At 35.9% G+C, this 18,214-nt stretch overlaps 1 protein-coding gene across 1 annotated transcript; it reads right to left on the bottom strand.

Annotated features, from left to right (window-relative positions):
* Positions 1-645: 645 nt before the first annotated feature.
* Positions 646-17,978, bottom strand: LOC126976005 (paramyosin). The gene is made up of 9 exons (XM_050824137.1): positions 16,579-17,978; positions 15,481-15,714; positions 14,352-14,606; positions 11,290-11,493; positions 8,341-8,567; positions 6,636-6,738; positions 5,238-5,355; positions 3,227-3,408; positions 646-1,366 (listed from the first exon to the last, which is right to left on the bottom strand). Exons 1-9 carry the CDS (start codon positions 17,743-17,745, stop codon positions 1,220-1,222), a joined length of 2,637 nt encoding a protein of 878 aa, XP_050680094.1. The 5' UTR covers positions 17,746-17,978; the 3' UTR covers positions 646-1,219.
* Positions 17,979-18,214: the final 236 nt, after the last annotated feature.

The raw sequence follows: 18,214 nt of genomic DNA, 5'->3' as shown, positions 1-18,214 counted from the left end.
GGCGCGCGACTTCTGGTAGTGTGGAACGAGCGCAAACGAAAATGTTCTTTTTTTGAAATTCATACAGATACCACGCATCGAGCAATAAGAATGTGGCTGTCTGTTGAAACACTGCTCATGAAGGGATCGAAAAAAACATAGGAGTGTTGTTATGAAATTCAGTACAACATTACAACACTCGTTTGGATGATGTAATGGTTATTAGATGGGTGTTTGGGTGTTTTAATGTTGGCAATAACCTAACTGTTTCAGAATTTAATAGAGGATTTAAAGCATGGGTGTAGATAAAATGATTTAAAATAATTGGGCAGTCGGGTGACCAGCAGCCAGCACGTCCGATACTTTCGACTGCCCCAACAAGAAGGTCCCAATAGCCGAGAGCAATTCGTAACAGTTACCCAGTTACTACCAACCTTAATAATAGGAAACTACCAACATCATAATAAAGTGACATCACTAAGATAACTGAATGTTGGTACTAATTTGAATGTCGAATAACCATAACAATATGGAGATGATGATATTTAAGGTTGTTTTGTGAGGTGCAAAGGTGGAATTGGATGACAGGGGTCAGAGTCGATATAATATATAGAGACTATAGAGCCGGTGATGTTTGAGTTGTATAACTTACAGTAAAACTCTAAATTATTTATAAAATTATATTACAAGACAATATTTGACAAAATATAGAATATTACAGGAACTTCTTAATATGTAATAAATATCTAACTGATTAATTACTATTTCATATTATCTCGAGGGAGATTTGTATAAATAGCATAAATTACAAGGCACATACCATGTTTAATAATTTTAATATTGTATTTGGCAAATATAGGCGATAAATTATTTCATAATGGAACAGTAAACAGTTAATGTCATCTGTCAAAAGAGACAGAAAATGCTAAAGGAATTCTAAAATCAGTCTATTGTAATAAATTATCAAGTTGAACTTCAAAACCATTTTGAGCTCAATTTGAATGATTTAAGGTTGGTTTTATCTAAAAAAAAACAGGCAAGCATTTTATAATTATAATATATTACATTTTGTTTAAAATTATTAAGTCTCTTGCTTATTATTCTCAACATAAGCTTCCAGAATCAGGTGTACTGATTACACATGTATGGGTCGATTCAATTTTTTTTTAATTTATAATTTAAAATTATCGAACATCTTTCCTGGAACTATGAGTGGAGCCCAGGTAACGGTTCGCCGGCGTCACGCCTTCCACGGTGGTTTGCTGCCGTGTCCGGTCGTCTGTCTGTCCGGGTGTCGCTCGGCTCGCGCTCGGCTCTCGTCGCTCTGTCTGTCTCTGTCTCGCTCAGGCTTCTCGCTCGCATCGAACTTAACCGGCTTCGAGAGTAACTGGAAATTAATCAACATAATAATTACCGATCACTGCGTAGTATGTGTGGGGTAAGACTGACTGATAGAATTTCGAATGCGGTAATACGAGCGCGCTGTGGTTTGAAAGAGGATGTTGTGACAAGGACTGAAAAAGGAATGCTGAAATGATTTGGACACGTGGAGCGAATGAGTGAGGAAAGAATGACGCATCAAATATATAAGGCAAGTGTGTGTGGGCAAGTCGGTCGCGGGAGACCTCGAAGAACATTCGTCGACCAAATTGGGGACGTTTTGAGAAAAGGAGAGGTCCGAAGCACCCGCAACCGGCGAGCATGTATGAAAAGAGTAATGAATGTAGAGGAAGCACGTGAGATTTGTAAGGATAGAAGCAAGTGGCATTCTATTGTCTATGCCTACCCCGACGGGAACAAGGCGTGAGTGTGTGTATGTGTGTATAATAACTACCAGTCAGTGCATAGCTCTATATATTGAAGTCGGCATTTAATATTGATCGGCATATGATGTCGCCTTTTATTATGTTGACATTTTAATCATTACTTTTAATTTATTTAATGCTTTGTTTTTATGTTTATGTATAACCTCCTATCTTGTTTCGTTTTCTTTATTTAATTAAATTTAATGTAATATTCAAACACCAGTTACACTGGTAAAGTTTATAAGGCTCATCAGAAAGTATTCTCGACCTATTGTAACTGCATTTTGTTGAATAAAAAATTCATTCATTCAATAATTCACCGCATTCTATAGTCATTAAAATTAATAAACAAACATCTAACTACATAAAAATTATAAATATCTACTCAGCAACTCGAACATGACAGAATTCTTCGATTTTTGATTTGATAAACCTTCTCCGCCATTTTCCTATCTGGCGTATTAGGTACAAGAAAAAACTAAATAATATATCTGCACTTTTTTTGATTGAAAATAATAGAACAAAAAAAAATCTCAACTTAGACCTAGTTAAAACACCGAAGAACTCATAATATGTTAAATATAAACAAAAACACACTCGTCATGAAGATGACGTATTTGATAATGAGCGCCGACCGTCCCAGGGTGTTCCAGAATGTTAGGCCGAAGTTCGTATTCGGTTCAAACCACATTCGGTCCATAACTATTAATTATTTTATATCGTTTATAATTATATATTTGTGGAATGTATTCTTTGGGCTTTATGAGAAAGCTCATGGTCGCTCGGAGTTTCCCTGCGAGATCGAATCAGAAATGAGGAGATCCGTACGAAAACCAAAGTTACCGACACAGCCCAAATGATTGCAAAACTGAAGTGGCAGTGGGCAGGGCACATAGTTCGACGGACAGATAGCCGTTGGGGCAGTAAATGATCCTCGAATGGCAACCACGTACCGGAAGATGCAGTGTTCTTAGGCCCCTGGAAATTTTTGGGGGAGGCCTTTGTCCAGCAGTGGACGTCTTCCGGCTGATGATGGAATGTAATAATAGGTACTTACTAGTTCCCTTCAGTTCCCGTAGATTTTCAATAAATAATTTTCAAAGAATATGACATTGACAAAACAAATGTGTGACCAAATTATAAAGAATTGTTAAAAAATGTTTCTGTGGTAAAGGTTACTATAACATAAATGATTTTCTTATTGATAGATATCACAGACTGAGAATGGAGCGAAGAACACCCTCAGGCTATTTAATTATAAATTTTAGTGTACGACATACATATGTCGTACACTAAAATTTATAATTAAATAGTAGTAATTTAGTATAAATATTGTAACAAAATGATGAAGAAAAAAAATGAAAAGCCCGCTTGGCTTTATGTTCAATAAATGATTTTAAATCCTATTTTGGATAAAAATATTTGAATTTGATAACACTTACAGTCCTAACATAGTCGTGCAGCTCTGTGTCGCTCAAGTCGTCGCTGCGATCCCTCGGCGGGTCCTCGTCACCCCTTCCCATCCCTCTGTGCGCTCCCTCACTGTCCCGCAGTAGCTTCTCTAAGGAGGGAACGCTCAGCGGAGGTATTTTAGACGTGTACTCTTGTGGCCGAGGAGTTTGGGCTAGCAACATATTTATAAGTTAAGGTCGTAGCTCACTGCACGCGCATATGTATGAATGAATAAGCCTTTATTGTAAACAATGTAAAGATTAGTACAATATATATATCGGAGCAAATACTACAACACACCTATTATAAAAACGAGAATAATTCAATTTAACTAATTTTAGTAAAAATTAGTTCATAATTTGTCCTTTAATTACATTGTGATGTGAAATTATTGTAAGGACATCACGAATTGAAACACGTGCGCGTGCACCGAGCCCCATGAATGCGGCCGCATTTCAAAATACGGCCGCACGGTCGACACTGGAGTCAGTCGTGCTCGGGCTGTCGTACGGTACGGACCTCTCTGGGACGTCGTAATGCTGCCCGTTGAATATACGAAAGTAATAAAATACCTACTCGTGTAGTTTTCTTTAGAATAATCAATGAGTGATCTTCAGCAAGATAGCAATTGTGAGGTCAACAGTAATGACGTCACACCTTTTAAAAACACTATAGAGGTTCTTTCCTCGTCATATATAATCAAAGTATTATTCTAATCTAAGTTATATTCTAAGCTAAGTATTATGCAAATCTAAGTAATATTCTAATCTAAGTGATATCATTAATCTTCATCATCGTTCGCTTGTCTTCCGATATAGGTCTCCTCCAGAATTTTCCATTGTGATCTGTCCAGAGCAGATCGTCTCCTCGTTGGTCCAGTATCATTATGGACATGTAGGCATAAAAATAATTACCTATTTTAATACATTTCAACCGCGAAAAAACAGTTCGTAATTGAACATGATTGATAACCGAAACCATAGCTATAATATTCCAATTGGAATGTTGAGGTTTCATAAAAAAAATACAACGATATATTTTATACCAACCATCATATTACAAAGTTTACCAGTTACCATTACTTCGAATAATTTCCTCTAAGCAACTCGTTGGAATCAATAATATTTACAGGGTCATCACTTTACAAATTATTTTAAGTAAGACAACCCTAACGTCGTCAGAAGAAGTAAAAGTTATGTGATAGAAAGAGAGGAAACATCTAGGTAATAAAAATAAGTGTAGGTAATACGCGTTGTGCAAACCTATTTCTATAAATTATTATGCGTAGTGAACCTTCCGTATTATTTGAACTGGTATGTATTATTTGGTTAAGTCCCTGATTTGGCTCTTTGTACCAAACAGAAACACTTGCTCACTTTGTATCGAATGGTTTTCATTGGTGTGTATCCACTCACACACACACACGCGTGTGTATTGTATTTTAGGAAGTAAACAAGCCAATGTCTGTCAATCTGAGGTCAGTATAATCGTTTCGAAACACTGTAGGTGGTAGAAGAGTGTGAAAGTGTTAGAGTAAGAAGTTGTTTTGTAGTCGACAAAGTAGGAGTTTAGCAATTTCACGTGAAGTGATAATAAAATACCAGTGTCTGAAGACGTGGTCACTAACTATGGGCCTTTGAGGGAAGCTCATGGTCATTCAGAGGGCAATGGTCGGCCATGCTAGGAGATTTAGAAGTGAGGAGATCCGTAGGATAACCAAAGTCACTTGCTGGGATGATGCAAGTTGCGAAACTGTAGTGGCAGTGGGTAGGGCACACGTACTCAACGGAAAGATGGCCTTCGGGGCAGTAAATTTCTTGAATGGCGACCACGTACCAGAAGACTTAGTGTTGGTAGGCCCCCCACAATATGTACCGATGATGTGGTCATGATCGCCGGAGTAGGTTGGTCATTTCGATCTTTGGGGGAGGCCTTTCTCGTGGACGTCTTTCGTGATGATGATAATGACCGTGAACAGTCCCGTGGCAGAGCGACACCTACCTTGGTGATGCGTGTGATCGGTGAGGATGGACAGCGCCTGCCTCCACTGCGCCTCCATCACGGAGTGCAGTTGTGCCGCCAGTTCACCGCGCCGACGCCTGTATCCATCCACCTTGCTCTGCGATACATGAACATCATACATATGTTACGAAATTTAAAAGAATTGTTAAAAACATTTGTGTTGGGGAGGTTACTATAGCATAAACAATTTTCTTAATGAAACCACAGACTAGGAATGAATATAAAAATAGCCCGCTGAGTTTCTTGCGGCCGTTCTTCACAGGTATGAGGCAGTCTATTTTGAATGAGTGGTAGTTTTTGACGATCAATAAATGATTTTGAATCCTATATTGAATAAAAATATTAGAATTTGAATATAGGTTCTCATAATAAGTTGTATGTTACTATGAGAACCCACACTCTTCTCTTCTCGGGTCTATTGCATTATACATATACTCACAATATGGGTTTCCTCTGCGGTGCTTCACAAAGAACTATGGAATCGTTCTTAGGTTTGACGTTTCCAGGACGATTAGACATATTCCCTTCAAAAAGCTTGTACACTTATAAAAACGGCTCCTGTGATTCCTTAGGTGTTGCTAGAGAGTAAGCGCGGCGGTGATCACTTAAATGAATGCGACCCATACGCTCGTTTGCTCTCCTCAGTTCCTTAAGAAAGTTCGTTGTTGTCTATCGTTTTAAACAAACAAAATTTACAAATCGAAATCGATTTAATCGAATCGTTTTCAGATCTAGGATTCTTGTGTATGGATATCAATGCTGTGTCATCCGCATACACATCCGTAGACCACAGCATCATCTGTTGTACGTGTTGGTAAGTGTGCAATATAAATATAATGTAAAAAACTGGACCCAGTATACTTCCTTGGGGCACATTTGATTTAACTTCGTGCAAATCCAATTAAATTTTGGCAACATTATTACCTGCGCTATTTTCCATTGACCTGGGGAGTAACTAAAGCATTAGCAAGCATTCAGTATGTTAAGTATTGCAGCAATTTCTTTTTTTGGAAGATTTTTCACGAGAGTGCTATCTATAAGATGGAGATTTGCCGTCTTTTAGTTATTTAATTTCGCTGACTAATTCTTTTGCTTTTCCTGATCTGATGTAACTAATTATTCGGACGTTTTCGGAGTTTTACGTAAGTAAAGTCTGAGCAAAGTCTAAGTATAATCTATAGATCTCACAGAGACTTAAATGTTAAGTCTTATTAAGCCGAATCACGAATAATATCTGCATTCTACTTCGTGATGACAGAAGAAGGCTCCGCTGTGATACCAAACCTAGACAGGCTTAAGCATCCTGTGTAAGAAAGCCCCCCACATTATTTTATGAAAACATCTCTACAAAGACTACCACAATAACATTATACTAACTTCCAGCAATCCAATCTTCTCAGTAGCCTGTGCCAGTTGCAGTCTGCACAGCTTTATTTCTTCCTTCTGTTTCTCTTCCAGAACATTCACCTCGAGGCGATGTCTGAAAGAAGAATGACAAAAAGTTATAAACTGTTGATGCTTTTAAATTGAATTTATGTATATCTGTACTAGCCGACCCGACAGACGTAGCTCTGTTGATCATAATATTTAAAGTCTCGCGGATAGAATTCAGTAAAATCCGCTGACTTGACTTGACTGCTCTGCGCTTTTTGGTTCTAGAGATATCGTGCTGAATCAATACATTGGTTGAAATCACTTACAATGTGTAGATTAAAATATATAATCACCAAAGACACTATTATAGATTTAAATAATACCATCAAACAACAGTCACTCGTAACTGCACTATCATTTCACACTTATATGTCAAGAGTTAACACTTTGTAGTACATGTAGGTTCTGTCACATTATGGGCTATACCAGGGTGTCATTGTGTCATCAGAGCTGGTGAGGTGAACATAAATTTTCAAGAGGCGTTGAGGAGATAATATGTACCCGTCCCGGCCAAAGTAATTGATAGGTATAGCAATTGCCAAGTATAACACAACATTGCACATTGATGCAGATTGGCTTAAAACATTTATAAATAAACTAGCTGACCCAGCAAACGTTGTATTGCCGATATTAAAATCGCGATACAAAAGTAACTGTTGATCGTGTGGTGAAAATTTGAAGTTGTATGTATTTTTTAATGCTGACTCATAATCAAACAAATTTAAAAAAAATGTCAAAAAAATTTAAAAAAAAATCGTGTGGACCACCCTTAACATTTAGGGGGATGAAAAATAGATGTTGTTCGATTCTCAGACCTACCCAACATGCACTCAAAATTTCATGAGAATCGGTCAAGCTGTTTCGGAGGAGTTCGGTCCCGCACACCGTGACACGAGAATTTTATATATTAGATGTACTAAGATTAATTAGAAGTAAATACTGTCGTTTTGTATTGGACTTAATTTTAAATTTAACATATGATACCCTGTAATTTAACTAACATAATTAACTACTGTACCGAAGTTATATAATATGGTATGAAAGGTAACAGCTATTGGTGTATAATGCTGTAAGTTATCTGTACACTTAGATATACACTGTGTGAAAAAAAACCTGTACGATGATCGACACGGATATGAAGTAAAATTCGGAGACATCACTAAAAATAAAATCAAAAATCAAAACCTCTTAGATTAAATGCCCAAGTAGAAAGATCATATCATATTATATGGATACAAAAATCATGAGAAACTCTTGACCTTACTTATTATGCCAGAAACTAAGGTCATCGGCCTGAACTCGGTTAAAAGGCGTGTAGCATCAGCTGAGCGGCGGCTCAAGCCAATAAGGCGGGGCCTATCGCACCGTTCTATGCCGCTGTCCTTTGACCGATGCCGCCAATACAAACTGTGGTTGTTTGTCGCCGCCCGCGCGCCCTTCGTAGGTAACATGAATGAAATGGGTGTGTGGGAAGGGAAACATGAAAATGGCCGCAAGCAGAGGTGTCTAAACTTTTATAATTGGATACGTTATTGCTTTTTTTTTTCACTTTTTTTAATGTGAATATATCATTAAAATCGATATTTATATGAACTCACTACTTGATTCCAACATATGCCTTAAGATACAGTACAGGATTTTAACTCACTGCTCTTCGATCCTCAATATCTGCTTATTGTATGATTCAACAAGAACATTCTCCCGGCGCCTGGCCGCAGCCTCCATATCTCTCTCAGCGAGGTCTAGCTGTTTCTGGAACTCTTGTAGCTTCCCTATCACTGCTTCCTCTAACTGCTGCTGGTAATGACTCTTCAGCTCACTCTTTTGAAGTTCGAGGTGCTTTCTGAGGTTTTTAGTTTCATTATCTAGACTGTCCTACAAATAGTATTAGTGTTACTATTAATATGAATGGTTCAACATGACTTTAAATTAAATTTGTATCCAAAATTTATGAACGTTGCGGGACTCGAACCCGAGACCTCATATCGCCGCACTGTTCATAAATTTTGGTTAGAAATTTAATTTAATAAACCCCAGAAATGAGGTATATCACATTAAAAATAACAAATTGTTTATGACTTTTTTTTTAATTCTAACGTGTTTCAAACCAACATTGGATAAGATGAATGCGTAATTATTATTTAATACATTATTACTGTTTATTATTGCTATTTTTATTCTTTTTTTTATTAAAATTGCTTTTCTAGTGTTGCCCTTAGTAACATGGACTTGAGTGATAATATACCATTCCACAGGTGAATTTTTAAAATAGCAGTAATTTTTGAGTTAATCACTACCAAATAAAACTGAATGAACTACATAAAATTCATAATCTTTAGAGGAGCAATTGAAGGAACAAGTAGTTTTTCTTATTACACAGCAACTGCCCATATGCAAATTCATTTATTTATTTTTAAAAATATTTTTGAATTATATTTCTGAAATTAATTTTGAATGCGAAAATCTACCATCCTGTAGAGATATAAGCTACAGAACTGAGAAGAACACTCACAAGAAAACCCTTACAATTAAATTAATTCATTATACAGCTGGCAATCACTCTACTGCCTTGGTGTGGTAACATTTACGAAGTCATTTATTCCATACCTGCTAAGTATACCTTTGGGGGCGTCCATATATTACGTGAGATATTTAAGGGGGGGAGGGGGTCGAGTCAAATCGCATCTAATCTTACGTTGGAGAGAGGGGGGGTCTCGGCAAATATCACGCAATTTTGGTTTGGACATGTTGGTCCAATAGTCTCTCTTGAGACCGCGCATGATTCTCCATGGATTGAATTAGAGTAGATATTCTTTTTTTAATCATAGTAGTTACGATTTAAGTTATCTATTGTTAAATTTTTATTACACTACAATATTGGTAACTAGTCGTAAATAAAAGCACGAAGCATTTTTTTTTACAATAACAATCCAACGCGTTTACGTAAAAAACCCACATTTTGGAAAATCTCACGTGAGATTGGGGGATGGGGGAGGGAGTTGAATAAAATCTCACGACATCTCACCATGGAGGAGGTTATAGAAAATTCAAAAAAACACCTCACGTAATTTATGGACGCCTCCTTTACAGTTTACTATACAAAAACTTGTACACAATTCTATGGAATTTTGCAACAGTTTTTTTTTAATTTTCTTGGATCCTGTTGTAAAAGCATAATTTGTGGCTAGAAAACGATTTTAAGACAACATAGTCTAGTAATAATCATAACAACATTAAGGTGCGTACAGACTGGGGAAATGTAACATGAAATGTATCATTCTACCTTTCATTACATGTTCGCTACAAGCGTGGACTCATACTTTACCAGTGGGAGGCTCCTTTGCACAGGATGCCGGCCAGATTATGGGTAACACACAACGGCGCCAATTCGTGCCGTGAAGTAGTAATATGTAAGAATTACTGTGTTTCGATCTGAAGGGCGCCGTGAAATTACTGGGCAAATGAGACTTAACATCTTATGTCTCAAGGTGACGAGCGCAATTATGGTGCCGATCAGAATTTTTGGATGATTTCAAGAATACTGAGCGGCACATCATTGTAATAGGCAAGGCGTATAAATTACCAACAGCTGAACGTCCTGCTTGTCTCGTCCCTTAGTGTCGTAAAAAAGACAATACCGCGCTTTCACTACGAACCTCCCGCGTACGTCTGAGTCCCTCGTAGTGGTCGAAAATGATCGTAGCGTGCGCGTGAAATGTGCGTTCTGCGCTCACAAGACTTCACTACTATGAGATATTGTTACAAAGTTTCATCATAAATAGCAGCGATATGTACGACAAATTCTTTCATTGCGTTATACATTTCATGTTATGTTTCACCAATCTGTACTCTCATCCAATCTACTATAAGATATAATGTGTCACATAATACAGTGGCACACTATTAAACAAGAACACAGCAGAAATGGTAAGGCCACTAGTCAAATTCAAAATTCAAATTCAAAAACACTTTATTCATGTAGGTCCCGGAAATGACACTTATGAATGTCAAAAAAAAAATTGTTTCTTATTGAATTTACCGCTACTTCGTAAAGGGTTGAGCTAATGAGAAGAAGTAGCAAGAAACTCATTGACACTCTTTTAAGTCAAGATTTACATTTTAATTGTTTTACAAATCATTTAATCAATATATGCAAAGTGATGCAACAAAAATACTCAATGTCAAAAACTGAAAGGCTTACACGAAAGAAAAAAGAAAAAAAAGTAAACTAATACTAATAAAGAGTTATTGAGTATAGTAGGTGCATCAATCCACACATACCGTAAATAAATAGAGGCATTATGTGAGCATTTCATAAAATAAAAATTATAATAACTTTAACTTTAAAGGAAATAATAATAATAAACAACACATCAAGCAGACCTCCCGGTAACAAGACCATCCAGCCACCACGAGTAGCACCCGTTCACGAGCATGACGCATGGACCAGCCATCGCCTCCCTCGACCATATTTTAGGGAAGGGAACGGCCCGCCCCACGTCGCCGCCACAAGCAGAGGCATTTAAGGTGAAATTAATTAATATTCGAATAAATATTAATTAATTTCATCAAATAAAATACTGACAAAAAACCTTACACATTTCCTCAACATATCGCTGAGCTGGTTCTGTGTATCACAAAGCTGTCTCTCCAGCATACTGCTCCTCGCTTTCTCCTCGGTGATTTTCACCTTCAGCATGTCTCTCTCTTGCAACACCAGAGATTTGTCATCCGTCATTTGATCAATTTTAATGTTCAATTCATTTATTTTAGCCTTCGTTAAATCATGATCAGATTTTTCCTTAAAATGATACATTATGTTACATTTTTAAACAATAAAGAAATCCTACACAAACATTATGGTAGTTTACAAAGATTTTGAAGAATACGAGGGCTGCACTAAAAATATCGGGAATGGAATACTTCCACTGTTCCTGTCATATTAAAATCTTTTTAATTGAAAACTCCTTGGTTTTAAAAATCGAATACCTACCATTTATTTATTTAAAAAGAGTCTTATCACAAGGTCTTTTCAAACTTGTTTAGTCGTTGAGAAAATGGAATTGACTCGAGAAAATTCTAGAGCGATGATTTATTATGACTTTCGAAGTGGTTTAATACAAAAACGGTGTGTTGACCGGATGATTTCTGCATTTGGTCATGAAGCCTCACACCGCACACAGAACAAAAGAGTTTTTAGAGCAAAAAAACATAGAATTATTAGACCATCCGCCGTACAGCCTAACCTAAGCCCTAATGATTTCTATACTTTCCCTAAAATAAAGAATAAATTGCGTGGTCAGAGATTTTCATCACCTGAAGAAGCTGTGGACGCCTACAAAACGGCCATTTTGGAGACCCCAACTTCCGAATGGAATGGTTGCTTCAATGATTGGTTCCATCGTATGGAAAAATGTGTCAAATTTCGCGGAGAATACTTCGAAAAGCAATAAATACATTTTTAAATAGCAATGTTGTGTCACTTCCTTGATTCCAGATACTTTTAGTGCAGCCTCTTGCTGATAGAAAACTGATGAAAACAGGACAGTTTTATTACTTCAGTATGCGTGACAAGCTACGTCTTACACTCGCGATTTGTTGGTCACTGTGTGTTAATGTGTGTGCATTGCTCAAAATAGAGGTTAACAGTCAACATCAATATTTTTCGACGTTTTCACAGCCGTCACACTCCATCAAGAAGTTTAAATGATCTAAGATGCATTTATTGAAAACCAAAGCCTGCTTACAATGTCTTAAGAATAATCTTGCTGAACTGTATGATACAATCTTTCAACCAATACTGTTTATGAAACCTGTTGAAGGTTATACTTTTTTTGTATCGATGCAATCGTTTAAGTATTACTAAATGTATTTTAAAAATGTTTCCAGAATCTGAATTAACAAATACAGAAGCAACCTTCATTAAACTACATTCTTGTTTCTAATGCCGCACATGAATAGATGGGCAGGATGCAAAATAATTGCTCATCCATTCCACCAAAGATCAATAAATTCTAACCTTAACTACATCACAGAATATACTGGGTGGTCTGGTGGCCGAGAAGTTGACGTCCAAAGCTAAAATTTGAATTTGGCTCATTTTATTGGCCAATGTTCTGGGAAGTTTTTAAAAATAGTTAGAAGCCATAGGCATTTTATTTTTTTTTTTTTTGATACCTTGAACATTTTCATGAATTTAGCTGGAGCAGTTATCTTGAACTTACGACTCAATTCTAAACTAGTTCCGTATTGTCTAAACTATTCATAGTTTCTTATGTGGTTATTGCAACTGTAGTTAATAATTATCAACAATAAAATTAACTTACAGTGTTCAAAAAAATTAGAAAAAAGTCCTAAACCACAATTAGGTGAAAAAAGCGGATGAAAGGGGAAAAAAATTATTATCTCCTAAACTACGCAAAATCGTAGAACATACATAGGGGTGATTCGGATACTCAGCACCATGAGGCTTTCAAATTTTAGCTTTGGACGTCAACTTCTCGGCCACATATTCTGTGATGTAGTTAAGGTTAGAATTTATTGATCTTTGGTGGAATGGATGAGCAATAATTTTGCATCCTGCCCATCTATTCATGTGTGGCATTAGAAACAAGAATGTAGTTTAATGAAGGTTGCTTCTGTGTTTTTTAATTCAGATTAAGATAGTACAAGTATGGAAGTCTCACTCCGCAATATCAATTAAATAAATAGAGACTCTTCCATACATACAATAAGGTGTAATTCAGATCGCATATCGCTATTAACCTACATTTTTATTCAGCTAGAAGTTGCTTCTCTTTCTATCGCCTGACTCTTACCTCTTCTAACGACATTAGGGTTAACTTCTTTACCTAAAACTGTACTTACCTAGTATAAGGTCATCTTTTAAAGCTCAGTTTTTTAATAATATACTTAGGTCTATAATCGTAATTTTAAATCAATATTCTTCCGTTGTGAAACCTATATAGTTGTAGATAGCAGTGTATGTTAGAAGACCACGACATAGTCAAACCTACTTAGTATAGGAAATAAATAGGCAGCTATCATGATTGGTAATTTCATTATAATAATACCCAATTTAAATTAGATTGTTTCAGCGTGTTTATTAAGCTTAAAAAATTTAGATTTGGATCGCAATGGCCTTTAATATGATTTGCTTTATTTGTATTTCTCCATTTTAATAATATCGGTCGGATCTGTGAAGGCCGCCGTACCTACTTACGATTTCACTACCTATATACAATTTCTGCAGGTACAAAGTACCAAATCCGGAGGTGTATAGTAATACTAGCTGACCCAGCAAACAATATATTGCCGATATTAAAATCTCGATACAAAAGTAACTGTTGATCGTAGATGGGTGAAAATTTGAAGTTGTATGTATTTTTTAATGCTGACTCATAATCAAACAAATTTAAAAAAAAATAAAAAAAAAAATTCGTGTGGACCACCCTTAACATTAAGGGGGATGAACAATAGATGTTGTCCGATTCTCAGACCTATCCAATATGCACTCAAAATATCATGAGAATCGGTCAAGCCGTTTCGGAGGAGTTCAATGTTTAACACCATGACACGAGAATTTTATATATTAGAAAATCAACATAAATCTCATGTGCAGAACTTATCAAAACTAAGACATCAAGATTTAATACATACTCTTTCTAATGCATCTTCAAGATTCTTAGCACAGTCAGTGGATTGTTTGTTAAGTCTCATCACTGTTTCGTAGTTCTCCTTCAGAACTTCTATTTCTCTATCCTTGTTCCTTATTACTTCATCTTTGCACGTCAATGCTTCATTCACAGTATCTTGTAGTACAATTTTTTCTGTACTCAGCTGTTTATACTTCTCTTGATAATCATGGGCTAAATCTAGAGCTTTGTACAGTTCAGACTCAAAATGTTTTGTTTTCTGAAAAGTAGTAAAAATAATGAATAAATACAAGTTCAGCAGATCTTAGATCTTTAACTTAGACTCACGATGCTCCTATAGTCCAGTATGACAGTACTGGAGATGACATATACACTGACCACAGTGCAGCTTTCAAGGAACTTTCTTCTACATTCTACAAAGCTGTGGAATGTGATTCCTTGTGTGTTTTTTCCGGGATGAAACGATATGGGTACCTTCAAAAAAAGTGTGTACACCTTCCTTAAACAATGGCAACACTGCTGTGATTCCTCTCATGTTGCAAGAGAATGTGGTCAGCGGTGATCACTTGTGGCTTCATAAATTTTGTTTTCAAATTTAATTTGTGTAATTAACCCCAGAAGTGAGAGATATCTTTTTAAAAAATAACAAATTGTTTAGATTTGAAACAGCAATCTCAAATCAATTTCCTAATATGCAAATATTGGGGTTGAGCAGGTTAGCAACTGTAAAGTAGATCATGCACCACAAGCTGAGAGTTAAACAACTTTTTATCACTCAAACGGTTGGCTCAGTGGAATAGTGCTCGCACGAGGTTGCGGGTTCGAGTCCCGCATCATTCCTAAATTCAAATGTTTTCAAAGTGAGGGTAAATAAATAAAAAATTGTTTACAAATGAGTTATTTTATAGATTATACAAATTTAAAAAGTAATTTATGAATTAAAATACAATACTAATTAGGTGGAAACATAAATGACCAACAAATAAATAAATCCAACTCAAGGGGGATGGGTTAACTAAAATAAAAATGTAACTGTTACGCAAAAATCTAATATAAAAACAGTTACAATTACACATGTTTTAATCCTTAAAAAGTGTTTTATTTAAATTAATAATTGTTATTATTATAAATACCTTCTGGGCTTCTTCGGCAACAATCTTAAAATTATCTACTTGACGATTCATCTCATCAAGAGCTGATCTGTGTCTTTCTTCTGCTTTATCAAGACTACTTGTGAGTCGAAACCAAGATTCCTTCATTTTATTAATTGCTGCATCTTTAGAACGGTCTACTTTGACTGCTACAGCTAACTTCTCCTGCTGCTCTAAGATCTTCCTCTGCAGTTGTTGTATCATTGCCTCACAATGCTAAAATTACTTTTTGACTTTATATATAATATTATGATTTATACTATTTTTTTAGTTAGTTTATAGTTTTATTAGTTTTTCCAATACTTGATTATTTCATTATCAACCCATTTGTTCTAACTATCCAAAATAATAGAATCATCAACAAAGTCACATTTTCAATTCTGATTCTGATGCATGTCTATAATTAGGAACTAGGAGATACCTGTGACATTATCCGCATACACACATGACTCAGCAAAAAATAAATAAAATATTATTATTAGGCCGTTAGGCGGCCCTTATGAGAATTGTCATTGTCTGTGACAGATCAGTTTGGGTCTCAATAAAATATTTTAAAAATGCCGTCGTGCATTGTGTAAAAGTGTAATAACGATACTATAAAGGCATACAAGGTATATAAAGGCATACTATATAGGCATAAAAGGCATTTATTTCCTCAAAATTGATTCCTTTAGAATTCTTTTTGATGTCATTTCTAATAACTACTAGATACTACTACGTATGAGTATTTGTGGCCATATATGATTATTTAAGGGAGAAAAAATTGTGTAACTAATATCTGCCGTAACCGCACAAACACTAGTATAACAGTGCTTCACTTGCTAATATCATGGCGCGGAGTCCATAACTTTTTATTCATCCATGGATATCTCAATAATATTATTTTAGATTGTCTAAGGAAAAACACTCAGAAGACTTAATTGAATCCTATCCAGTAGTTTTTCAGTGATGCACACACAAATGAAAACTTCTATGATTTTATTTATATGGGTAAGTTTTTTCGAAAGGCTCTTTAGCGATTAGGGTATACACCAATAAAAAAAATATATAATTATGAATTTTGATTCAAGAAATACTTACCTCTCTTTTCAACCTTTCTTCCTCTAATTTGTTATTGTCATATTTTTCTCCCCCCTCCCTTCCACCCCAGAGCTCACTCAAACTAATAAGATCAGTATCTATTGTATCTATATTATGCAATTTATGTTCATCTCTGCTCTCTAATCTAAATGGTCGCATTTGGGGCATTTTAAACTCTTCCTTCTGTGCATTGGTCTCCTGTCTTGAGGATTGTAAGTCGCAGCTGTAACTCTGGGATTTATTATACTGTTCTAACATTTTTGTGGCTTGGTTGTATACTTTATTTGAACTCGGTTTAAATGTGCACTGTGAATTTGTAGACTGTCGTTTTGGTGTTGACGTAGATTGCACATCTCTGCTTTCAGAGAAATTAAGTCTTCGTACAGTGGGTGACTTAGGTTGATTGTCACTAGGTATACTTGGTGCTTTTTGATCCATTTTTAGGGAATCATGTGATGCTTCTGAATGAGTAGGATTATTTAGATATATGTACTTCTCCAAAATGTTACTGTCAGGTATCATGTTAGCGGAACCAACATTTCTGTTACTCTTGCAGTCATATTTACTCTTCAGATAATCACCTGTTGCTTTGATTATATTCTCTGGACTAACAGACTCATGATCCCTTCTGTTTGGATTTTGAAATGACTCCACTTTAGACAAATACTCATCAATTTCATTAAGAAAAAGTGTATTGTTTTTTTTACTTGGAGATGAAACAATGCTACTTATATCACCATCCATACTGTGGCATTCATCAAACTCAAACCTAGCATTCTCTTTGAACTTAATAATGTTGCTGATTGTATCTAGACTTGTTAGTGATGAGTCCTTAGCTTTATCTTTTTTATATTTTCTACGACGGCGACGCGGGAATGTGAAACACTTTCTGTCAATGCTACGACATCTAATGCTCTCCGAATCTCCTGTTATATAGGAAGAGAGCGAGGCGCTTATATTGGAATCCAATTCTATACTTTCAAGCCTAGATTTGAGTGTGTGTACCTGATCAACAAGTTTACCAAGTACCTGAGCAGTGCATGAAACTGGTTTGTGAACAACAGTTCTAGAGGACTCCAGTGGTGAAATATCAGAATCAGAAGACTGGACGAGGAAAAAATTTGGAGGTATTAGTAGGAGAACATCCGTATCGTCTGTTTCACTCATCACAAATATTGCTTAGGATCCGGCGGCAAACAAATACGGCCATCATAATATTGTTTACAAAAAATTTCAAATGGTAAACAAACAACACTTGTTTCCAAGGATAAGTTTAATTACTACAAATTCAAAGTTAATAAACCGGAATTAATTCAACAAAATGATCTATTCCTAGTTGGTACTAATCTACACGAAAAGTTCATATTAAAACTGACTTTATAACTGGAACTGGCAGTAGAAAATTAAAATGTTATGACTTTTTGCATTCAATTTCTTATTTCCTGGCTAGGCCAAGGATCATCGACCATACAGCCCCATAAATTGTAACCTTCCCACATCAGCGCCCCTCGGACAAATAGCAAATAGCCAGGTTTTCCCAGTTTCCTGGATTCCCCCCCCCCCCCACAAACCTCATGTATAAGTTTTTTAAGCATAATAAAGTTTTATCCCTCAATACGTAGATAGGGTTGTAGAA

This window comes from Leptidea sinapis, chromosome 39 (genome assembly GCF_905404315.1).
Source record: "Leptidea sinapis chromosome 39, ilLepSina1.1, whole genome shotgun sequence".
Taxonomy (NCBI): Eukaryota; Metazoa; Arthropoda; class Insecta; order Lepidoptera; family Pieridae; genus Leptidea; species Leptidea sinapis.
Note: the sequence above shows the minus strand (reverse complement) of the source record. Positions and strands in the feature narration are given on the sequence as shown.

What these genes read in the sequence shown, in the direction of transcription:
- LOC126976005 (XM_050824137.1), bottom strand. Translation starts at nt 17,745, where the DNA reads ATGAGTGAAACAGACGATACGGATGTTCTCCTACTAATACCTCCAAAT. An exon ending in TTGAAGATGCATTAGAAAGA is followed by an intron (nt 11,494 to 14,351) that starts GTATGTATTAAA and finishes TATCATTTTAAG; the next exon opens with GAAAAATCTGATCATGATTT. An exon ending in CGATCACACGCATCACCAAG is followed by an intron (nt 3,409 to 5,237) that starts GTAGGTGTCGCT and finishes ATATGTTGCTAG; the next exon opens with CCCAAACTCCTCGGCCACAA.